Genomic DNA, 25,609 nt, shown 5'->3' with positions numbered 1-25,609 from the left:
CAGTGCTTGCTATGAGCTCATGTGATTGCTTGTTTGCTTGTTTCTTTGTTTTTCCGAAGGATATTGAAGTTTTATGTCAAACACGTGAGTACAGACCTACCAGACACAATACATATGAAATAAATGAAATAATTTGTCATCATATTTTGTGTTTTAAGCAGCAAAAAAAGAAAAAAAAAAATAGAGAATAAGAAGCAAACTCCTGACTGTATCGTTTGTGTCTTTGAATTGTCCCAGACACTCTGGATAATGATGTCCTACGTACTGTTGCTGCGCACGTGGCCCCTATCTGGAAGAAATTTGCCAAGGATCTCAAACTCACCGACAGTGAGGTGAAGAGCATTTCTCTCCTCCATGTCAGGGACAAGGACTGCACAATGGACATGCTGCATAGGTGGCGGGAACAGATGGCATGCTCGCGGGACAAGCTGCGGCCACTGATCCTGGCGTGCCGCAAAGCGGAGTTGGATGGCCTTGCAAACGAGATCGAGCAGGGTGAGGATGGAGGCAGTGGTTTGCCACGGAGGATACAAATGTAGGAGTCAGCACTTATTTGTCACCAAAGGAGTGCATCTATAGTAATGCAGCATTTCAAGACCAGCAAATTGCAACAAATGTCAAACTAGAAAAACACTCAGAGAGCACAGACCTCTGCTAAGCAGCTAATTTCCACCCATATAATACACATGCTAAAAATCTCTCATTGATAAAGAATCCTTTCTAGTGTCTCTACCTTAGCATCTTGCTGCACCTCAAGTGCGGGCTCAGTGCATGCATGCGCACCTCAAACATGCACTTCTTGAATTCGTTAATTTGTTGTTGGCCCCATTTCCCAATGATAAAAAATCTTTTAAAAAACATCCTGGATTCAACGATGAGCTGGATCACTACCAAAATGTAATTGTTCCTGATGTCATTATCAATTTTTCCTTTATTTTCATAACCTCCTTGGCAGGAGTCACAAAGTGATAACCTTTCCAACATCATTATGTTATAATTGTGGTGTTGTGTAGGAACCATTGAGGACCTGCAAGAGAACTTATGCTTACCTATAGGAGAATCTGAGAAAACAGATGGGTGAACCTATGAATGACTATACAAAAATTTATGAGAACCTGTGGAAGGAGAACAATAGGAATAACCTGTGAGACTGTGACAGTGAGAACCTATAGAGTACAAGTGAGAGCCTATGAATTAATCTGTAAGAACATATGATATAACCTGTGAGACTTGAGAACCCAGAGAGTTCCAATGAAAATAGTGTAGGAATTATTCCAATGAGAACCTTGCAGGAATTAGCCTGTATGAACCTATGATGGAACCTTTGAGAACCAATAGACTTTCAGTGAGAACCTGTGAAAGAACTTGTAATAACCTATGATCAAACCTTTGAGAACATGTATGAAAGAGCTTGTAAGGACCTAAAGAGTTCCAGTGAGATGCTATGAATCAGCCTGTAAGAACCTATCAGGGTCCCAGTGAGAACCCTGTAGGAATAAGCCTGTAAGAACCTATGATGGAACCTTTGAGAACCAATAGACTTTCAGTGAGAACCTGTGAAAGAGCTTGTAATAACCTATGATAGAGCATTTGATCACAGCTGGAGCTGGAGGAGCATGACCTCACCCAGAGGGTCTACCACATGCTGCTGGACTGGCGGGTCATCCAGCCATTTGAGGCGGACAAACAGCTGGTGCTGGCGGAAGCATTGCGTAGCTTCGGCCTGAATGACCTTGGGCTGGAGGTCTGCCGAGGTACCTGTTTAGTGGTTGTCAATTGGTACATTCGAGCGTTGTCCTAAAGCATACTATACCGTACCATGCCCGTACCAAGAAGTGCTGAAGCTCTCCTGAAGTGTATCGTATTGTTCTATACAATTGACCACTTCCCGATATGCTGCAAAAAACGTACCATAATTGTGACAGAGGTTGGCATGAGCAGCATGCATGCTTCACGCACATACATCATAATGCAAAGACTTCATTCGCTTTGCTTGGGACACCTGCAAGTAATGACCCTGTCGCAATAATGGTGTGAACCCCTCTGAAATTAACTCATGTGGTACAACATACGTTTTCTCCACAGAGCACATGAATGCTCCAAGCCTGGCGTGGTATGGTACAGAATGCATTAGATTGGTTCATTGTGGTTCTCCTTTGAGTGCTTGAACATGGCCAGTGACGTTTGAAAAAAGTAGTATTCTATGACTCCATTCCTTTAATGGCGCTGGAGGCATCATGCATTTCCTCTCTCCTTCAATCCATTTGGCTGTAGACTCCACAAAGTTGTAAAAGTGTTTTGATATAACCCTTTGGTAGTTTCCCTTGATTTGATACTTGGAGGTGGCGTGCACATGAGGTTATATCACTCATAGAGACTTTGAGCGAAATCTTATAAATGCCAAGGTCAGAAGTCACAGAACTCTGGCTGCAAATTTTGCTCTCCAGCCGTAAGTTCAGCAAGAAATGTCCAATGCTGTTGTTGTATGTAAGGCAGGATGGGAACACACCCAGGTATATTTAATTCAAAGGGGCTATTAGAACGTTCTGTCCTCAAGCTGTAATGTTAAGATCAGTAAACTTCTATTTTGATATACTATGAAGGACCACGCTGTTTGTAGGATTTAGTGATTGCAGAAGAAGGAAGAGGTTTCCAAGTCTGCTTTAAAGGGGATGGCTAGTAACTGATCAGTGGGAATCAGTGAGAATTCTGGATGATTGTTCCAATCCTTGTGGGATTCATTTAAGAGTACATCATATATCTATTGTTGTGTGAAAATTATTTGCTTCAGAATGGTCTCCTATTCAAGTGATGTGCAGTTAAATGTTTCCAGGTTAGCGTGCCTGGTCAGTAACGGTGCATTAATCTGCACATTACTTGAATATGAGACCAAATATGAGACCAAATAATTTTCACACAACAGTAGATATATAATGTACTCTTAAATGAATCCCACAAGGATTGGAACAATCATCCCTCAGCATTCCCACTGATTCCCACTGATCAGTTACTAGCCATCCCCTTTAAGCAGCGGTTGAATCAGTTTAGTTCTAAAATTATCTGAATACCAGAAAATGAATTGTTCATCTCGCGTACATTGCCATAAAAAAGTGAAGATTCATGGTTGAAGTGAATTGAGTGATGAGAACTGATCATCTTTTTATAGTGGGAATGATAATAGAGAAATTATGATGTGATGAATCCCTGTGAATAACTTTCCGTTTTTGCAGCCTTTGGGATTCTCAAATTGGCAGTGTTGTCATAGCAGGTCATCCTTTGACTGATTTTTCATCATATTTCTAGGACTCTCCCTGCGTATCCTTGACCATGTCAGCAAAAGTATTGGGAAAAGCTGGAAGCTCTTCGGCCAAAAGCTCGGGCTTTCCGATGAAGACATTGGCCGTGTGACTGACAGGGGGAACGATACCAACACTGCACGCAGCATCCTTCACAAGTGGAAGAGACGCCAAGATAGGAGTGTGGACCTCCTTGGGGTGCTATCTGAAGCCCTCTCAGCATGCAAGAAACCCAAATTAGCTCAGATGGTCATCAAAGGTAAATTTTCTCCCTTGTCCTCATTCTCATTTTTTTTCTTCTTCATGTCTATTTCTTTCTTCTTTTTTTGTTCAATAGGTCAAAGGTATCATTGGAACGGCATCTGAATGATTTTTTTATCTCTTTTTGAGTTTTTGTCAGAGCAAACTATCATTTTACCATTGAACAGTTGTACAATGCTCTAGAAACTAGAAACAATACATTTGCTGAGCACTAATTAACAAGTCACACAGAGCAACTGATTTATCAGTGACCTTTGATCAAAGCATGTTTTGATAACAAATTGTTTCTGGCAGTAATTGTGTCTTCAGCTTCTATTGCTTAGCGATGTTCAGCTCTGTGTATCTTATATGTCTACTATAGTGACTTAGTTATATCTATTCCTGGGTTCTATCCAATCGTGAATAAAGCCAAACATTGACTAAATGCAATTGTCTAAAATCTTTGAAGCTTACACCGAGCCTAATACCAACTTTGTCCACAAATTCTCTCCTAATTCTATAAAGAGTTACGACCAGTAACTGGAGAGGAGTTTCAACATATAGATTACTAAACTTATGTTTCCCTCTTGATTTTAGTTGATTTCACTTTCTGCAACCCATTGTTTGCAGATGAAATGCTTAGCAGTAATAAAATCAGAAAACTTTTTTGAAACTACACTTTTGCTCTCAAGAAGTTAGATGGCATGTATAGGGGCCAGCCATCCTTGTCAATCTTACAAGTATCAGAAAAATAGTGGTATACTAGGTGGTGTCAATGGGAACCTTGCAACAAAGTCTCTGTATGCAGCGACAGTATTTAGCTTGTGCAAAGTGACTCTTTCTACACTCATTGCATGACACTGGAGTGGGCCTGATTAAGAGTGTTTAAAGGGGAATGTATTCCATTATCATTTCTTTGCTATATTCCATTTGAAAGGGATGGATGACGACGTTTTGGAGATCATCGCTAACATGATGGAGCACAAACTGGATGACATTCTTATGGCTCTCAGGGTGCCAGAGCGGGTGCGTTTCGGCACCAAGGACCGTGGCCCGCCCACCACCGTGGAGCTCCTGAAGTGGTGGAGGGCGTGTCGTTTGGACGGTGCCTCCAATGGCCGCGAGCTCCTGCACAGCGTGCTCCAGAGGTACGGCTGCCACGACGCAGCCACCCTGCTCTGGCCCTGCTCCACCCCGACGAGCGAGGCTGCAGCAGCAGGAGAGGCAGAAGACCTGTGGCAGCCTAAATGGCCACCAGCACCGGCACCAGCAACAGCACCACCTCAGCTCATTCCACAAGGTAATTAAGAATCATTGTTTCTGATGCACATCTCTGTTAAAGGTGGAAATCCCTCTCACCCAAACTGGGTGGGGAAAAAAACCCAGGTTTCAAAAGGCCTCGTGGCTGCGCCACTCGGTCTTGCGTTCAACCCTTTCTCGCAGTGCTCGGTGTGGCAAGTTAGTCTCAATCTTCAGCCACGAGGCCTTGTCAAAAGGCTAGATTAAACCAGGAACTTGAAATTAGGCAAAGTTTTATGTTTTGTATTTTAGATCAAAAACTTTACAACAAAAAAGGGGAAATTATGAGGCAAAAAGTATTGTAGTGGATGCGATGTTGTGGATGGAGTCCACAGTGACTGTATGAAGCAGGGCGGGATGTCACTAGTGCTGTGTGATATTTTATGAAGTAACCGTATGAAGCAGCACATTTGTCAAAATTGCTTTGCTATGTCACTATTGCTTTGTTACATTTCACAAAGTGACCATACAGAGCAGCATGCGATGCCACAAATCCTTTCTGATATCACAGTTGCTTTGTGACATCATTTTCCAACAACTATTAAGAAAAAAGTCATCATAAAGTGATGCCATTTTCCAAATAGTTCAAAATATTGTGGAGTGTCAAACATGCAAACATTCTGAAATAGTCAGAAAATGTATAAACATATGAGAGTCTTTCAACTAATTACTGGAGAATGAATTTTTTAAATCCAAAATATGATGCAGCTATGCTAACCTGTATCTGACCTTTGCACTTAATGAGGACGAAGAGAGGTGTACTTTATGTACAGTATCATGTGATTTTATATATTTGGTGTCTTTTAAGGAATCTTACAGTATACCATGATAACTAAAATTTTCATATACAGATACTTTTATGAATTGCTACTTGATGGGTATTTCCATGTGTTGTTAATTTTAATTTTGCCGTTATTAGGATGTAGTAATTTTCACTTCACCGTTCACGAAATGAAAAAAGTGCATTAAAAGAAAGAGCACCAGTACTGTGATATTTTTACTTGATGATTCCCTGCACATAAACAAGTAGTGTGTTCTTTATTCAAAGTACTGTACTAGTGTATTGCTATTCCTCACATATTACAACATCATGGTCCTCACAAAATGCTTGGCACATGCATGGCTTTTTTTTTTCTTCAGTTCTTTGGAAATGGTATCTTCACACATTGTCATCATCATGATTTTAAGAAAATATTTGCACATTGTTTGCGATATGATTCAAGAAAATGAAAATACAGTGAAAAATCATGAAAAATCCAGCTTGTGTAGTATGCTGAGCATCATGTAAAAGACCAAGGGTTGTTTTGAGCTTCAATGCACTAAAGTGCCTATCTGATATCAACTACCATTCAAGTGTAAATTTGTGTTGAAGATAATGATGGGTAATATTGGCCTTACGAAAGGGTCAGCAACATCCAAAGCCACAAACAAATTTGATGTTAATCTGATGCATTTGTATCTGTGTTGGTACTACTGGCATTCTCTCTTTGTTAGTATTTATGATCTTATCCAAAGTTTGGCAGTAAGCATGATTGCAAACATGTGAGAAATTGCATAATGAGGGATTATGTTGAACTGCAATTCAACAAACACTTTGTGAAATGTGTTTTAATCAACAAAAATTCAGGAAAACCAGGGAAGCCTGTGGGTTTTTAATGAAGGCATATCTATTGCAGTGCTTGATGTGGACTCACCCAGTGAATACATTGTGTATTGTTAAATTGTGGTTGAAATACAATGTGGATATAGGAGACTGAATGTGGCTGTATATGTGTCTGCATCTATTTTTCCCTTTCAGATGTTACAACTGCTGTTGTCTTAGCAGAAATTGGGAAAGTACCTTGCCAACCCATCAACCTGGCGGCCATACTCGACGTCCCGAAGACCAAGCGCGACAGGATTTTCAAAGGTTGGAGTGAGATGAGCAAGAGGAATTTCTTCCTGCTAAGGGACTGGGTCGACAGACATGAGGGTGTTTATCCTGGACATAACCTTGGGATGCAGCTTTGTAAGATCCTACTGGAGGCAGGCTTGGTGGAACATGCCAACCTGATTGTCCAAGGTATGTACGTAGCTTCGTGCTGTAGGAGTTTTTCTCATCATCCATATGGGGTTGAATTTTGGACAATTCACTGCTGAGTGCATTGCATACAGCATACACGTTTGTCCATATTGTGCTCTTTTGCATCGCATAGCATAACATTACAACTGTATGTGGAGTAGTCAAGTGTAACTTTTGGATTGGACAAAATGTGATTGTGTGATAGTGGAACAGTTTGTAAAATCAAATGACAGATAATATTATACTATGGAACAATGATATGTACAGGACAGGTCTTGTCATCTTTGCAGTGCTAGAAACAAACAAACAAACAAACAAACAAACAAGCAAACAAACAAACTAAGTATTAACATTTAAACTAACTAACAAATTAACATCCTTTAGGACAGATTTTTACGCACTACATGCAGAAATATCACTCAAAGCTTGCCAGAAAAGAAAAAAAAAATGATAAAAAAAATATTAGTCAACGATGTTCATCGGTCTAGGTCATTTCTAAATTTTGCAATTCAAGAATTTGGCTGACATGGTAGATTCAGCCATTGTAAATGATACGGAGTTATAAAATTAAGAACAAAAAACATATTTCACAGCATGGTGAACAGTTCTTATTGTGCAATAGATTGTGTGATATTGAATGCCTTGCAAAATCATACACAATGTACATTGTATACTGAATTCATAGATACATTTACTAACAGTCTGTGAACTTTGCCACATTTGTTTGTGAAACCATCTTTAATATGCTTGATGTTGACCAGTATACAAATGACGCACAGGTCTGAGTGCGTCAGTCGGAATTGTGTGTAAGGTGTGTAAGGTAACTGTGGAATGCTTAACCCACTCGACTTCGCCTCGTTGGTTTGGCTAAATTCCATAGTTACCGCATGCACACTATATTCCGACTGACGCACGAAAAGACATGTGCGTCATCTGATTTATAGAATGGGTAATTTTCTTGCCAAAAACCCATTTTTCTATCGTGTTACCCGATGACAAAATTACTGGATGCATTTCGTTTTTGGCGTGGTGTACACATACCATGCATCAGTTTTTACTTGACGCATGGCCAGCCATGCATCAGTAAATACTGATGCATGGTTGTTTTAGCCAATAGGCGTCTCATACTGGGTGCGCGGACGCTTGCTTAGTGCGCGAATCTTTGTTACAAGTACGCGTACTCTTACTACAAGTGCGCGATAACGTGTTTACCACTGTGACTCAGCGTGCGGCAAGTAAAAATCAACACAAAGCTCTCGACCAATGAGATCGCAGGATTCTCGCTACCCATTCTATAAAATCATATGAATTCAATGTCAAATTTTTAATGGTTGTTAGTGTAATGATCTGTGTGAGTCATGTGAGAGAAATGTGCTTATTTACAAATGTGGTGAGGTTGCTGGAATACATGATTGATTTCCAGTTTTCTACTTAAAGGGCTGATATAGTTTTGGTGGAGATGGGGCTTTGGGTTTCCAACTTTTTTGTTTGATAACGAAAAACCTCCGATGAAATCTAAAAGCCAATGCTGCACACTGGCACTGGTCCAACAGTCCAGGACCAGTAAAAATCACTGTTAAACCAGTATCTTTTTCAGGAATGGACCAGAAAAACACAGAAAAACTGGGTACCTACTGGTCTGACAGACAGGTCAGACCAGTAGAAAAAAATGGGTTAGTATGCAGCCCTGTAAAAGCGCATACATTCTCAGAAGAATTCAATGTTTAATTGATGAAAATTGGTTTCGAAATGGTTGAGATATATCCAAAAACAAAGAAGTCCTAATGAAAGGGGTACCCACCTTTTACTAGGACTGTTTTTTTTTACTTTTTTGTATCTCAACCATTTAAAAACCAATTTTCATAAAATAAACTGAATTCCTCTTAGAATTGCATGCTTTTTAATATTACTTAAGTGGTTTCTCATTATCTCACACAGAGTTCAAATCTGAATCCCCAATCTCAGCCAAAACTATACCGTCCCTTTAAAGGGAAATTTCAGTGCAGTTGAAAGTTAATCTGAAAAGTAGGAGTAAAATTTCTTTGGCATGATAATGAACATTTGATCAAAGTTGAATGAAAAAATAAGGAAGTTATGACATTTTGAAGTTTCACTATTTTTTTCAGGAAACAGTTCTTGAACAGTCAATGTGAATATGCATACAATAGTGATTAATTATGCCATCCCCTCACAACTTGCCATAAGGTTTGAACATGATGATGAAATTTCCAGTTTTCCATTCAAGTGCCATTAATTCTCCAGTCTTAAATCCTGATATATGTCACTGATCAGTATTCTGGAGTTATTCAACCAGGAATAACATGTTTCATACTTTAATAACAGAAACATTGGATTTTCATCATTTTTTTTTTTTTTTTGGTACACGATCAAGGGAAAACTGAGAGGTGATGAAATGGTCACTTCACTCATGTGCATATTCATAGCAACTGTATGAGAACATATGCAGAAATTAGTGAAACTTCACATTTTCATAACTTCCCTAACTTTTTACCAAGTTTGATAAAATTTTGACTGTTGTGCTCATAACATTTTACTCGCTCTTATCAGATTAAGTTATAACTGTACTGGAATTCCTCTGTAAAAACTATTCAAGGAAAGCTGAGGATTTATGCATACTCATCAGAGAGGGTAGACTTTTGCTACTTAATCCAGGTCAAAGGATTGACGTGGAAGGTTCAGCTAAAAATGCTGTAGGCACACAAAGGTTTGAAAAAGAAATCCACTCCAGAATTCTATCGATTTCATAAAGAAAGAAAAAAAAAATCCCTCCAAACAGTGCCAAAATTATTGAAGTTGGATGTTCAAGAAATAAGGAAGTTATGACATTTTGAAATTTCTTTTTTTTTTAATAAAGACGCCTCTTTATCAGTTCTTATGACTACTCCAATCAGCAAGTTGATGATGTCGGGCTCTCAACTTGCTAGCCACCCAAAATAGAAGGAATGAATGTTAACTCTGATATATTTTGGTGTGGAAATATGCCTTTACCTATATAACCTGAAAGTAACAATTTTCTGAATTTCATATGTAATATACATGAAAAATTGTACGGGCATGACATCATCAACTCACACATTTGAATATCTATAAGGACTGGGGAAGAAATCCCCCCCCCCCCAATGTGAAATTTCAAAATGTCATATCTTCCTTATCAATTTTTTATCCACTTATTATCATTATTTTTTGAACGTTTTGTTGGGATTTTATTCTCTTTCTTTTAGAGTTTATTTATTTTTGGGGTGGATTTCCTCTTTAAGCTGTCCTGGATGAATACCCTAATGCTCTGTAGATTACCCCTTATGTGCGTATGTGTACAAGATGTACAATTGTATGTGTGTTCGCTTGAATTAAATGGAGAACGGAAAGGAACTACGACGACAACTTGAATGACAATTTTAACATTCCGCTTCATGGTGGAAACTGTACCCTTGCCTACTTATGTGTAATCGTATCGTCCCCTCTAGAAAGAGGCAAAATACTCTGGCCCTTGAAAAGGACATAAAATGGAGATCCCTTGTGTGAGAGAGTCACAACTCTTGCACATAAAAGATCCCACTTCATCCATTCATTGTAAAAAGCAGGGTGACTGCATAACCCGGTGAAATGGTCTTGCCTTACCTCCAACTGGACCAAATGGAAGACCAAATAGTGCAGCTGCATATAGGCTATCCACTCATCTTTTCAGATGGAAAATAAAACAAACAAAACAAGCAAAGTATATGTAGTAAATAAGCTCTTGGCTGTATGACTATCCATATTTGCATTGTGCATGGAAAATTTCCAGTTGGAATTGGTAAATGACAGATATAGAGAGATAGAGAGATTGAAACAAAACAACAACACTGTGGTAAACAAAATAGTCTTTTTCCTGTTACAGCTGTGGCTTATTTAAGCAGTGCTGTTTTTGCCTGTTCCACTCCGATGATTTTCAGTATGCACTTTTGGAATGGAGCACTTCGTATGACTGACAACAATGTATCTGTTTAGTTTATGTTTGGAAAAAAAATATCATTAAGGGAAGTTTTATCTAAAGGAATATATTTGATTCCTTAATAAGGTTTCGACAGCTTTTTTTGATGGGCTGCATTTGTCCTGGCGCTTCTAGAGTATTCCAAAGGAAATTCCAGGATGAGGGGTATCTGTGCCCTCAGGACTGTCCCATTCATCCAATGAAGGGGAGATTTACTGCCATGCAAAAAAAAAATTAAAAAAAGTGTATGTTTGGGTGTGCCTGAAAAATGGGACATAGTGGGGATGTAGGGTTTTCCCGTCATTTTATGCCTCCGCCAACGAAGTGGCCAGAGGCATTATGTTTTCGGGTCGTCCGTCCATCCGTCCGTACGTCCGAACGTCCGTACGTCCGAACGTCCGTACGTCCGTACGTCCGTACGTCCGTACGTCCGTCCCGTTTTGTTTTTGTCGATATCTCAAGAACCGTGTGGTGGTTTTACATCAAACTTGGTATGAGGGTATATCCTGGGGGGATAATACCTTATTTGGATTTTAGGGTCACGGGGTCAAAGGTCAAAGGTCACAGGTTATTTTGTGAAAAAAAAGGTTGAAATTTCGTGTTTTTCTCCATATCTCGCAAATGGTTCAAGGTATCTTCATGGAACTTAGTATATATGCATGTACCGATGGGCAGTGATTATCTAGGGAAGTTGGGGGTCATGGGTCAAAGGTCAGGGGGTCAAAGGTCAAGGTCAACTCCTCAAAATATCACTACTTTCCTCATGCAATGCCTGAAGGATTTTTTAAAAAACTTGATGTAAGCATGTATTACCCAATATATATTCTGTGGGAAGTTTCTTGCCAAGAGGTCAAAGGTCAAAAGGTCAAAGGTCAAGTGAAAGTGCTAAATTGCACTTTCCATATCTCGAAAGTAACTCAAGGTATCATCATGAAACTTACATATTTATGCATGTTCTACCTAACAGTGATTTCTTTGGAACTGTGAGGTCAAAGGTCAAAGGCCAGGTTTAGATAATACTATTTTACCATTTGATACTGAAATTATACTTTTTCTCAAAACCTTGAAAATTACTCAATGCATAAACTTATAAATGGGTCAAAAGTCAAGTAAAAATCATCAGTTCCCCAAATACCTGCACTCTGACATTTTAATCATTCATCCAATTGAACCTAGCTCTAGGAAAGTGAACATTCAGCACATTTGTGGCAAACCTGTCATTTTAATATTTTGCCACTTGTGTGAAACTGTCATCACACATTGTCAAGACATTGTACTATAGACCTATTAGGAGAACCATGCATTATGGCGGAGGCATACCAGTCGCTGTAGCGACATTTCTAGTTTGTTATAGTATATGTCTCAGGGTGGTCCACGAGGGGTTTTAGCATGTTGCTGCAACATGCTAAAATTCTTGTGCAACATCCTAAAAAGCCAGCAACATGCTACGCAACATCCTCAAGAATTTGCAACAAGCTCAAAGTAAAAGTATTCAAAAATGTGCAAAACATGTGCATAACATAAGAAACATCAAACTACCTGGTACTTAGATATTTGTGTGCAAAACATGAGAGAGAACATTGAATGTAAGCAGCACAAAGAGATAAGCAGCAAAATATTGAGTACTATGTACTCATTGTGTGCGCTCCGCGCATATTCAATTTCTGCAATATTCTCAGATTCTGAGCTTGCAACATGCTCAAATTTCAAGTTGTGGACCACCCTGATGTCTCATTGAAATTTAGAAACTAGTGGTAAAACTCACATTTTAAAGCAAATTTTGATTTGAATTCCGATCAAAGTCTGTTTAAGAACAGATAAATATGTTAAAAACATTAAACATGTGAACAAAATGTAGAAGAACATATCATATGGACTGTCAGACAACATTTTTAGGTTTCTTATATCAGAATTCCCCAAAACTACCATTTACAGTAGCTGGCATTTCCTCATAGGATTGAAATAGATTATATGTGCCAATATAAATACACTGTACATTGTATTAAAGATTTATGAAAGATTTTAAAGATGTTAAAATTCAAAGTCGTAATAGTCTAAGCTCTGCCACGATTTATGATGTCTCACTGTTACAATGACGTAAAGGAAATATGAACGAAATTTCATCGCAAAGGAAATTCAAACAGAACTTCAGAGAATTTTTTTTTTTTTTGTAGGACATTAAATGAGCACTCATCATGAAGAATAATATTTGCCTGAAACATATCTCAGTGACAAGTTAAGATGATAGGAAGGAACTTGTCAAAAAGAATGAAAATTGGTAAACTTTTATAGTCCATTTGCATGATGTTGGTATACTATTCCCTCTCCTCCTACCCCTCCCCATCTCACCCCCACCCCTCCCCCCCCCCCCCCCCACACACACACACCGATACTGGCACACAACTGCCTCCCACTCATATTTTCACCCACACCATTGCACATTCCTGTTGAATGTGTCATGCTTTTTTGTGCATTTGTTGTTGTCTTTCCAAGTGTGCATTTATGGTTGACCCCACACCAAGGGTGTATACAAATATCCTTTTACTTTTGCTGCCCTTTTATGACCCCATTTGCGACATGGTATGCCGTCATTGAGTCTCGAATGGATATCATGGCTTCCTGTTTGTTGCATAAAATGACACGTAATGTTTACCATGGTGCCATACCCCATTATTATCTACATGAGGCATTTTAGCAGTGCATTAAAACCACATACTTTTATCTGCGTGATTTTCTTGTGCAATATCATATTCAATTCAGAGCATATTCAATAAAACACATAATGTAAGAATGGATATTTTGGTGCATCTAATTTTTCCCGCTCAGCCGGGTAGAAAGAGTTTACCATGTTTTTAATGTTGTGGAATCAAGACATCAACTACCGGAGCATATGGGAAGCAAAAATATTTGTGTGCTTTCACAAAATTTCAACACCGCGAACATTTCCACTTTTACAGTAGGCATGTAGGTAACTGTAGTAAAGTGGCTGTGCACTAATACACCATAATTTTTTTTTCTCATCTCTTGCATGAACGCTTGCAAAAACATCACAATTGCCAAGTGCACGAATTCTTGTTACAAGTGCAAGTCACTTTTTTTTTTAACTGCACAGTCTACTTCAAAGCGTAGTAACCACAAATGTAGGACCTACGTTTTCCTGTTTTTGCCTTCTGTAGATGATCATTTTGAAAATAGTCAATAATGATGATTATGTTATAGACCGATTCTGTGACGCGCTATGTGTATTTTTGGCATGGGCAGCGCCATTAACGAAGTGTCTTTCAATAGCCGACCCCCCCCTCCTCTCTCCCCCACTCCCTTCAGCGCACGGAATGAAAAACTGATGCATGGTCGTTTTAGCCAATAGGCGTCTCGTACTGAGTGCGCGAATGCTTGCTTAATGCGCGAACCTTTGTTACAAGTGCGTGATAAACATGTTGCCCTGGGGTGTGGGAGAGGAGGGGGGGTCGGCTAAGACACCTCCAAATGAGCTCATGGCTGCGCCCAGTGCCACAAATTGTCTGCTGCCCTCAACGAACCCGAATCGGTCTATATGACCTTATTTCATGGAATACCAGGGTTTTTTTTGAGAGTCATTGTTTTTGCCCAAGGTTAATTTTTTTTCATTGTCTTAACATATTTTGCATGAAATTGTGCGTGAAAACACCCCAAGACTTGCATAAACCAGTGAGCAGTAATATCGGTATGTTGAAATTTCCTTGCCTAAAATTATGTTCGATATATACTTTGTATGCCAAGGTTTAGAACGATCTGATGATTCCATCATATTAGGTGCTATTTATAGACTTAGAAATCCCCCGTTTGTGTCCTATGCACAAAGGTACAAGTTAATGTGCTTCAATAGCCCCCAACTGCACAGTACAGTGCCCTTACACTGTTTAGAGTACCTGCCTTTCCCAATTTTTTGACTGACTGTCACATCTACCAAATGTGTAAAAAAGGACAGATTTTGACAGTATCAAGTACCTCTGATGTTAGAAATCTGTATCTGATGACTTGTGTCTTTTCGCGTGACCACAAATGTAAGTTGTGTGATACAATTGTACATGAAAGCTTCATTTATTGTGTATAATATGTTGTCAAATCAGTAATTTACTGGCAACACTCTCAAAATCTTCTGCTTAAAAAAAGATAAAATAGATTTGAAAAATAGAAAAAATGTTATCTCATAACAATACAAATAAAAAAAGACTGAAATTGCTTGATTCATACAAATTTCCAAAAAAAATGTTTAAAAAAAATAAATCTTGTTTATTTGCATGCAGATAAAATTAACTTATATACACATGTATGTATCCTTCAAGAGCTATTGCATTCTTTGTGCTCCAGTCTTTGGCTGTTTGCATAATATCACCCTAGCTTTTCCTGTTCATATAAATCATCTAGTTTGTTGATACACCTGTATCCTGCTTATAATCACGCAGTGGAATAGTCCCCTCCATTGCACCTTTGAATTATTTCTAATTTTGCTCGATACAAAAAAACCTCTGAAGTTTACTTTTGCTTTTGTAATTTTGTCTCCCTCCCAAGGGTATTTACCATCCCTCCAAGACACCAAGTATAGAATATATGCCAAGCATCTTATGTTGTAAGAGCAGAACTGATTGTTTTCTTCTATGGTGGAGGTACAATGTATCTCCTTAGCAGAGTTGGACATTTAAATCGGCTGCCAGAGACTGATTTTACATTTGTTGTTGGACTGACATAAGTGTCATCATAGATAGTGATAAAGATGGCATGTTTCAAAGGTATGTAGGCCTAGTTGTGGCATGAGAATGTAGCAAGTACTTCCCCTCTCACTGTAGTTATGCTGTGGGCGGTCTAAAAATATATCAAATTGACGTGTATACCAACAGAATTCTCAAAACTGTAGTTTAGACCAAGGCCGATCATTGCGCTTCTTTGAAATCAAAGGGCAACATTTTATTCTGCCCTCCTCGTCGCAATTAATGCTTAAAGGTATTAGCCCACATTTGTAAACCTGCAGCAATTGGTCTCATAGTCAGCATGGAGTTTGGGTATGATTGCAGTAACGCCTGTGCAAAATTTTGTTCCAATTAGTCCATTACTTTCATAAAAATAAATGAAAATGCACCGTATGCATGCGTATAACGCTCGCTAGCTCCGGTCCATGTACGTACTACATGCATGCGATACATGTGTAAGTTACATGTACGTAGCTAGCCGGCGCTCGTAATTCGATTTTGGGTCGGGTTGACCCGGTTTGAAAATTGATTTTAAAACGATGATTTTCTCTCTTTTATCGAATGGTATAGACAAAGAGCAACAGGTGAGGTATGTTACTGTTATAACTTGTACTTGAAGTCATATTGGACCTGTTTTATGCAGTTTTGATTTTCCTGGGTTTGCAAATGTGGGCTAGTACCTTGAAGTTTGAAATTGGACTTTAGTCACTGTGGTTTAGAGTTGCTGATCTGAGCTGGGATATACAGGGATTACATGAGATTAAGACCTTTGTCCCAATTCAGTGACAATCTAAATTAGAAGACACCAGAAATTGAGTCACCTGTATGATAAATAAAGTTCAACACATTGGCTCTTGCCTTGATAACTTGCTCACACATTTCATTCATCATATCAACATACCAGTAAGCAGACAAACAAGCGAATGTACCAATGAATGAAAAGCTGAAACATAATGGACAAAGGTAGCTTATACATCATTGGTTACAAATTTAGTGAGATCGTTGGTAACACAGAGTGAGCGAATGATTGACAGATACAGATCTCCATTGATGTGCACCTATATCTTCATTTTTTGTCCTTTTTTTTTACATGAAAGTAATGAGAATATTAAAGTTGTATTCTTTTTACTGGATTACTGTAGTCTTTGAGTAAGTATAAACCTAGCAATGATGACTTTTAGGCAGAAAGGGGTTTATGATTGCTAGATTATTGACTAAATACATGTATGTGATTTTTGTAACAATTTTGTATGTACAGTTGTGAGCTATTGGCATCATTTCCTCTTCTAGATTATGCCTGTGGTTTGCACTGAAATTTTCTTTGTGGGAACATATGAAACTTCAAAATTTTGTAACTTCCTTCTTCTGTGTCCAATTTCATTGAAGCAATTTCACTCTAGTGATCTCTTCATGTTCAAGTTGATGTGAATATGGTGCAGAAAAGCACATTTTTCGACTGTACTGTCTTTTTTTTTTACACCAAAGTTTGTACATTGAAGTAATATTCATCTGTTATCATGTCACATTGATATCATTTTTATTCTTATTGCTACTGATTGGCAAATAGTCCTTCTTCGATGTGAATAAACACTGATTATTCAGCGTTTTAGTAGCAGCCATGACAAAAAAAAAAATCATGGGCATGCATACTGTATATGCTGTAATTTTCGTGTGCAGATATTTTCCCGAATGACGAGGTCATAGACATTTTCACGAGGTGTTGTTTTTCGCGAATTGACGCCGACACTTACATTAATGCTCTATTAACACAGCGCATGGAGACATTTTCGCGTGTTGTTAAATTTGCGATCCGACTGTGATTTGCGAAATTTGCTGAAATTAAACCCTCCCGAATATGACAGCTTATACAGTATTTGAATTGGACTTGAACAAATGACCTCCTAATTGCTAGACAGGCATCATATCCACTCAACTACTTAGCATCCTTCCCATAGCTAGTGATGGCTCTAATCCCTTGTAGGAACATGTACTGCATGCATATTTATGCAAATGAATAATTTTTGCATCACAGTGTTTTTTATTGCAACTGATTGACAAAGTGCCCTTCTGGAATAAACACTGATTATTCAATTGCCAATGAAATAATAGCCATGATAAATCATAGGCATACATTGATCTTGTGGATATGATGCCTGACTATCAATCAGGTGGTCTTGGGTTTGAATTGCACCCAAATGTGTATGCCCTAGATTTTTTATCATGACTATTAGTAATTCCTCAGACACTGAATAATCAGTTTTTGGTAATGTCAAAGAAGGGCAATTTGTCTATCTTTTGCGAAGAAAAAAAAAACTTAGCTCAAGAATCATTGATATTTTTGTTGTTGTTGAATGAAGACACAAAGCATACTAGCAGTGACTGAAATATTTAATTCAAACATCCTATTTGCAGTCCAGCTTTAATCCTTGAGGATACGTGCCATGAAAAGGAATTCCCCGTTCTTGTGACTTACAGTGTTTTCTTCCAGGATATACAAACTTAAGCAGATGAGAGGTACACATGAATTGAATCGGAATTGCATTCGTCCAAGTGAAGGAACAGTATACACCGACTAGTTCTTCGGATTGGATGGTACCCAAGTCCCAAAAGCTGTTCATCATTCTCAGGATTAGAGAGAGCGAGAGAGCAAAAAAGAAAGTATAATTGTGAGACTCTTGCAAAATACGAAGGTGGACAGGACAGGGTCTGTTGTAAATAAAAAATATCACCAAATTTAAGATACTATACTAATGTTTTACCTCTCCATTCACATTGAAAAATTAATGGGGGGGGGGGGAATCAAGATGTTATGGCACCAAAAAAAATGTCATCATTTGCCAGAGCAGAGTGTGTGTGTTGAAGAAAAACTTTTTTTTTTCTGTTCTTTTTTTTTCATCATTTGCCTGCTTTTTATGGGTAACATATCAATAGCTAGCCTGGTTGCTAAATTGAAAATGTGTTTGTCTCCTGTAATTTGAGCAATGTAGTATGTACAAGTCTAAAGTCATGAACTCAAAAAGGTCGACAAGGTCTACTAATACTGATACATATATTGTCGGAATGATGGGATGGGTAGGGATTTATACGAGGCATGCTTCAGGCAGAGACATAATATTTAATATGTGGGACTATGATGTGCTATCATATATGTACATATAAGTGAAAAAAAAAATGTCTGCGCATGGTTCACTGGATTTTTGCTAACTTGGTAGGACACAAGGACAACTGTCTATGTGTACTAAAGATTATTGGAATCTGTCCCCAGTGGGATGAGTAAAACAGCTACTGGTATATTCGGTGGCACTCAAAGACTTGGGCTCATGGAACATATGGCTATGTTTACCCATGTTACTAAAGAATGTCAGTTGCTTACGGAGGAGGAATGTTGTGTGAACATGTCCCCATAGTTGTACTTTGGAGTGATAGGATGAAGCGGTAGTGAGTTGCTAGTATCGCTTCTCAATTTGGACATGAAATGCACTCCGGACCCAGCCTGGATAGATTAATTGCTGCAAACTAGCAACTCAGTATTATATTTGAGTCAATTTTTACCAAAGAGCCGGTTCCAAAAGTAAACGTGTTGTGGGATATGGTGCATCTTGTCCGGGCATTACATAATGCCATTCCGGGACACTTCACCATGACATTGTTCAGCGGTCAGTGGTCAAGTCCTGGTTTCCACTTGCACAACAATGGCTTGATCCTATGGCATGCTGTGTGGTCAGTGTTTCTATGCTGATGGGATGACCACTTTTATTTCCCAAACCTATTAAAGTGCAATTTGATACCATGGTCAACTTTGCTCTATTCATATGAGTAAAATCAAATAAACAACATGAAGAGATTTGGTCTTGAAAGACAGTTGAAGTCTGTTACTTTCTTATTTTAGATTTGATTATGATAAAGACAAGTTTGATCTGATTTTACTCTCTTGGTCATAGTCAACTTGAATGACAAATATCATCATATGGTAAGGAAATGTGGAACTTGAAAATTCTTATTTTGAATCTGATTTTTGGTCAGATTTCATTCTGTTTATCAAAGTGATGTGGACATGGTGTGGTCTTCTCTTGTGTTTTCTGAAGCTGCCAGTCCCCCATTTCCCCCTTCGTCTCCCTTCCCCTCCCCTTCCCCTCCCCCTTCCCGTCCCCTCCCCCTTCCCCTCTCCTCCTATCCCCTCCCTCCTATCCCCTCCCTTTATTGCGTACTGCCAGACCCACGTAGGGAATTTCTGACAGTTCAGTTTTAAATGCAGTATGGCATGAACGATTTATTTGGTACTGCAGTATCCTTGTATTTCAGCATGGCTTACATGGGGAATTCCCTCTTTAGAATGACATCACCCCTATTGCCCCACCCTCTTATGAATATTCATGAGTTAGGCACTCATACAGCCAATGTCACTGCTGCTGCTATGAATATTCATGTCTCCATGGCTGGGTGCTCCATGCTCATTGATGAAGTGGGGGATGGGGGCGGGGCGTCTGCTACACTGAGACCACTGCTTGTTGACACATGACCATACATGAGCACACTTCACGTGGAGACCGTTGGCTGAGTTCCAATAAGTCGTTTCATCAGGGAGGTGGGAGAGGTTTCTGTCGTTTTCCAGAACATGGGACTCGTGCCAAATATAGAATGGTACTTTGCACTGTGTGATGTGCAATCAGCTGATCGCTGATTCATAACATCTCATGTGCAGTTGGAGTGCTGAGTATTTGTTTTAGGCCAGCTAGACCTTATTGGGCACTATTTATAAGCCGCCCACTGCAGTCACATTTTAGTAGTCTACCTTTTTCAAGGCATCAAGCACAACATTACAACTTACTGGACTCTAGTGGTTTTACAATGAGAGTGGTTTTGCCAGCGCCGTCGCAAACGAATATCGATGATCGTCAAGACTGTCTTGCCATGTACAATTTCTTTGGCGGATGGCAGAGCCTCGCTATTTCGCTACCGTCATTCCCCTTCCCTCTCCTGTCTCAAGGTATGTGCGACATAATGTGCATCCTTGCGTATCATTTACGATTCAAGTTGCGTTTTTATTCATTGATGTAATGTACACATCATACTGATACACGTGTATTATGTTATGCACTGTGTTGTTAATATGCCGCTATCCCTCTTTCCAAGTATGATACGTTGTATGCACACATGACAGTTCTCTATCTCTTTCTTATTCATCTGTACTGGTATATACATTTACGTGCACACACCTCTTACTTTCTTGTGGTGTGAGTGTGTGTGTGTGTTTGTTTGTTTGTGTGTGTGCATGCTTGTCCTTCATGTATCTCCACTGCTCCTTTCAAAACTTCAAGATCTAAGATCTAAAATGCCGATTAAAGTTTGTATGTGACCACATTGGTGGCATTTTATTGATTGTGTGAAATATACTGTCACTGAGGAATGAAGGAAGAATGCTCTTAGTACCATTCACTTCTTGAGATCAGTCACGTTAGGTTGGAAGAAAAAAAAAAGGAAAGCAAAATGTGAAAACCACAATAATTTCACAGGAAATCCCGAAAGGAAGTATTGTATATACAGTATAGGATTGATTTCAGTTGTTTTCAAGATGTATGTATACATGTTAAGTATGTAGGAAACCATAATCTTTCTCTAAAAGAAAACTGTTTTGTAAGTGACAACAGTGACAGGAAAAAAATCAACAACAACAACAACAACACAAGACACACATCAGTCTAGATTGGAGTGAAATCACAGAAATGATGCGGGACTTTTTTTTTTTTTTTAGATATTAGTAATGGGATGTCTGGCATGACGTACACAGTGTATTCCAAAATAGCAGCACTAGCTCCGTGACAATAATATCCCTTGTGTAATACTCCTCAATTACTTTTTGCGCTTTGAGGGGAATGATACCGAAATGTACTGTGTGTGGATTGAGGGAATGCAGCAATATTAGTAGAACACACCAATAAAGTTTGAGGAAAATCAGACAGTCCATTCAACGCTGTGAATGTTTCACACACGCAAAAAGTATTCTTTATACATTTTTCCCCTTTGAAGGGAAATGATATCCAAAGACATGTTTATATGTGGATTGAATGAATGCAGCAATATAAGTAGAGCACATAAGTGAAGTTTGAGGAAAATTGGACAATCTGTTGAAAAGATTTGAAACTTTTAATGTTTTGGTGCCGCCATTGCTGGATGAGAAGACTGCAACAATTCATCATATTTTTCATTCTATATAACAAAAAAGTGCACATTTCCTTGACTTCCTTCTCTGATATAATAAGGGTAATGTTATTTCCCCTGATTTTTGAAAGAGGTATGTCAAGTGCTCTTTCCTTATGCTATAAATATGAAAATAATATGTTGAATTCTCTTAATATTTTCTTTGTTTCATTGTCGCTCAGTGACGTCATGAACTGTTTTTGTCTCTTGATCCAGTGATGGTAATGCCAAAACATTACAAATTCAAAACTTTTGAAGTGATTGTCCAATTTTCCTCAAACTTCACTGATATGTTCTGTTTATATCATTGCATGCACTCAATCCACATGTAAACATTTGTTTGGATATCATTTCCGTTCAAGAGGAGAAATATTTAAGCATACTTTTTTGTGAAAAAAAAACCAATTGTATAGCACGTAAAGTTGGTTGCAACTTTCTTTTTCTGTGTTAATGTATTGCCAGGCAGGACATCCTGGTGTTTCAGAGAAAAGCTGCACTAATTGTGGGACTGTGATGTTTCTTGCGTAACTCAGTCTGACCTCAGTTAAACCAGCCGTCATCACTCTTCTGGATCTCTCTGTTATCCGGACTTGGGCTGGCACTTGATTGCCATTGCATTTTCACAAAATTTTCACAAAATCTGTAATACTGAAAACCAAACACGAAATTTGACCATCTCTTGCAAACACTAGACAAAAAAAGAAGAAGAAGAAGTTTTAGCATAAATGTGTATCGCTATGGCACTATGTACATTTCTAACGGCCACAAACAATGCTGCTTATATGATCCTCGTCTGAACAGAGAAAAGGGAGAGAGAGAGACAGAGACTCCGATGTTTGATTTTATACTGAAGAGCAAGATATTTTTGGGCATGAAATGTGTGAATTGGAGTCAACGACCTTTTTTTGTGACAATCATTTTTCGTGAATTGTCACTGGCATTCAGTGCATGTAGTGTAGACAAGAAGTTTTGCATGCATTTTGATTTCACAAATCTTGGCTCTCAAGAAATCAGCCAAATCAAAATGAACACGAACATTCCTTGTTTTACAGTCTTATGCTTGATTGCCAACTCAGATATAAAGACATTTTTTTTTTTTTTGCATTTTTCATTTCATGTGAATTATGAAAAGTACTCTAAAAATGGGCAAATGTATGAATGTCTTGAAGTGAATTTCTGTGAAGGAAATTAAATAAAAGGGAGGTAAAATAATTGACATATAATGTATTAAAGAAGTGACAAAGAAGAAGCTCTGAAACAAAATCCCAATTCTCACCCAAAATAGCTTGTGATGCCTCAGTAAAGCATGCCACTTTGGGACTCATCGGTATGTGGATTTGCTGTTAGAACCTTCTTTTTAGAGTGTCTGATTTTGTTAACAAAATTTCACACTCGTCCTTTCTCCATTGATTCCGCATTCCATAGCCACACTGTTCGCCGACTTCGTTTTTCTTCTCTTGGTTTCATGAATCTTCACTGCTCTCCCCTATCTCCATGATTCTCCAACATTCAACACCTTCCTCTTCCTCTTCCCTTCTATTTCACCTTTCCCCTTCTAACGATGTCCGAACATCCTACTTGATTCTCACACTATTCTTCCTTACCACTCTCTGTGTTCCTTTCTCTACCATCTCCACTAGTGCAACTTCAACCTCTAGCCCATTACTGTCTCCCACTCTTCACTTTTTGCCCATCTCACAACCCCCATATGTCGCTTCCCTCTTCGTTTCTCCTCTTTCTAGGCTCTTCTGCCAAACAACGATCCGGTTAAGGACTACATACACATGGTGTCACCACAAATCTTTCTTCCTCAAAATTTCACACTAATTTGTGTCCTGTGTTAAACTGCTGAGTTGCACAACTTACAATCAAATCTTGAGCACCAAAGTACCCCCAACCTCCACCAAGCCATGTAATGCCAATGATACCCATGGACCATGTTGTGTGGTTGCAAAAATCGCAGAGAGCATATCATTGATCTACAACATCCTCTCCCAGACTTTGATGTGCAAATATTGGCAGTCCCGACACCATGCAGCTTATCTGGGGGAAAAGACAAAAAATAAATTATGAGTGGTTGAATAAACAAAGAAACTCAACCCGAAAGGGGGGAAAGATCAATTTATAAATTCATACAGGTGTACACATCTGTTGATATGATCTGATATCATTGGTACAATTGCTTTGATTACAATCATGCATGAACAACAGCCAGAAATATTGTTGTTTCAGTGTGCCACTTCTTATTCAAGTTACTTCGTCAAAAGAAAAAAATAAAGTAAAAATCAAACCAATATAGCTTAAAAATTTAATCAACTTTTAGACAAAAATGAGAAAATCATCAGAAAATATGAGTTGATTTTCACAAAACAGTAATATATCACTTTTATCTACATGATATGTGCCATAGATGACAAGATATTATCCTTGAACGGAACAACTCTGCCGTTGATTTTAGCCATAAAAGTCCTCTATATACATGAATCATGTTCCTGGTTAATGAATTAGCTACCGTAACCGCATTGCTGAATTTCAACTTCTTTGCAATTGTTCATGCAACTGATACAATTCCCCGTGTTTGATTTGTCATGAAAAAAAAAAAAGACAATTTATGAAGATTTCCATCACTGGGAGACTTAATTCTTGAGACAATGGTAACACAATCGGAATCATTTGCACCTTATGATTATCAGCAGTATTTAGTGTCTCATGAAAGCATGTGAATTTTTTAAATTCGTAGAACTCTCAATTTTTTTTTTTCTAACCCGGAACTATTCTCTTCATATCATTTTGTCATGTTTGTCAGTTAATTCATCAATTCAATTTAAGTTAATTTTTCATTTTTTTTTTCTTTTTTGCATGCATTGCATGTGTGGTCATGGAGTGTCAAACTAGCAGAAGTAATGCTTTTATCTAGGGCCACTTGAAATCACTATGCACATTAACTGAAAAAAAAGAAGGAAATTCTCACAAAATATGGGAAGATGAATTAACTGATATCATATCACTGTTGATTTCAGATCTTTTTCTTCTCAATGTTGCTATTCATAATAATGAGCTTTCTTACAAATTGAGGCTATGACTTACACTGTACATGTATGTTTACCTGCTGTAAATTCTTTCGTCATAAGTAATGACAAACAGTGACATCAGTTGTGGGGTCTTATCTTATAACTTTTTTTCCCCAAGTGATTCATCCTCCCTGCAAACAGACTGAGTGTAATCTGATCTGAACATGTAGCTCATGCTTTCCTGAAAGTGAGAAGGGATATCCACACTTGGTTTTGGGTTTTCAAGAATTTAGAGAGATTGATTGCATGAGTTAATGTACATCGTATCTGCCCCACGTCATGGTAGACATGTGGTGCGCATGAGTGAATGTAGCGGAAGAGTGTTTCGTCATGCACCGTGCAATCGGCGATGGCATTGTGCAAGAGTACAAACCTCACTTGACCTGTGTCAGGGGTCGCACTTAACTTTTTTTTTAACTAGCCAGGCGGACTACTTAGAATCAATTGTGACACTGAAGCAATATTTTGGCTAGCCAGACGGACTAGTTACTTCAGAATTTTATGATTTTTAGCTAGTCCGACATGATTTTGGGTGGCCAATGGCCAGCGGACCATCGCCAATTTCGAACCCTGCCTGTGTGCTATTCAACCCTGAACTCGTCTCCGTACCACGCTCTCCCCTTCCAGAAGTGCAAAAATGTGCTGTCAGGCCTTGCATCGGGGAAAGCCAGCACCAAAATGTTTGGTGTGATCATGAACCCTAGGTCCATGGTATGATTATCACA

The 25,609-nt window shown here is 38.6% G+C and overlaps 1 protein-coding gene across 1 annotated transcript in view; it reads left to right on the top strand.

Moving 5' to 3' along the window:
• Positions 1 to 237: 237 nt before the first annotated feature.
• The window catches only part of LOC139714698 (uncharacterized), a gene marked incomplete at its 5' end in the record, with an annotated part of 41,347 nt that continues 15,975 nt past the window's right edge, over positions 238 to 25,609 (top strand). Inside the window, 6 exons of the mRNA XM_071626371.1 lie at positions 238 to 535; positions 956 to 965; positions 1,601 to 1,754; positions 3,304 to 3,555; positions 4,474 to 4,836; positions 6,634 to 6,897. Of these exons, the coding sequence (XP_071482472.1) occupies positions 238 to 535; positions 956 to 965; positions 1,601 to 1,754; positions 3,304 to 3,555; positions 4,474 to 4,836; positions 6,634 to 6,897 (1,341 nt within the window). The remainder of the gene's footprint in view (positions 536 to 955; positions 966 to 1,600; positions 1,755 to 3,303; positions 3,556 to 4,473; positions 4,837 to 6,633; positions 6,898 to 25,609) is intronic.

The sequence above is a fragment of the Diadema antillarum genome, unplaced genomic scaffold (genome assembly GCF_040938485.1).
Source record: "Diadema antillarum isolate AM-2024a unplaced genomic scaffold, OU_Dant_1.0 seq00002388_RagTag, whole genome shotgun sequence".
NCBI classification, from domain to species: domain Eukaryota; kingdom Metazoa; phylum Echinodermata; class Echinoidea; order Diadematoida; family Diadematidae; genus Diadema; species Diadema antillarum.
Note: the sequence above shows the minus strand (reverse complement) of the source record. Positions and strands in the feature narration are given on the sequence as shown.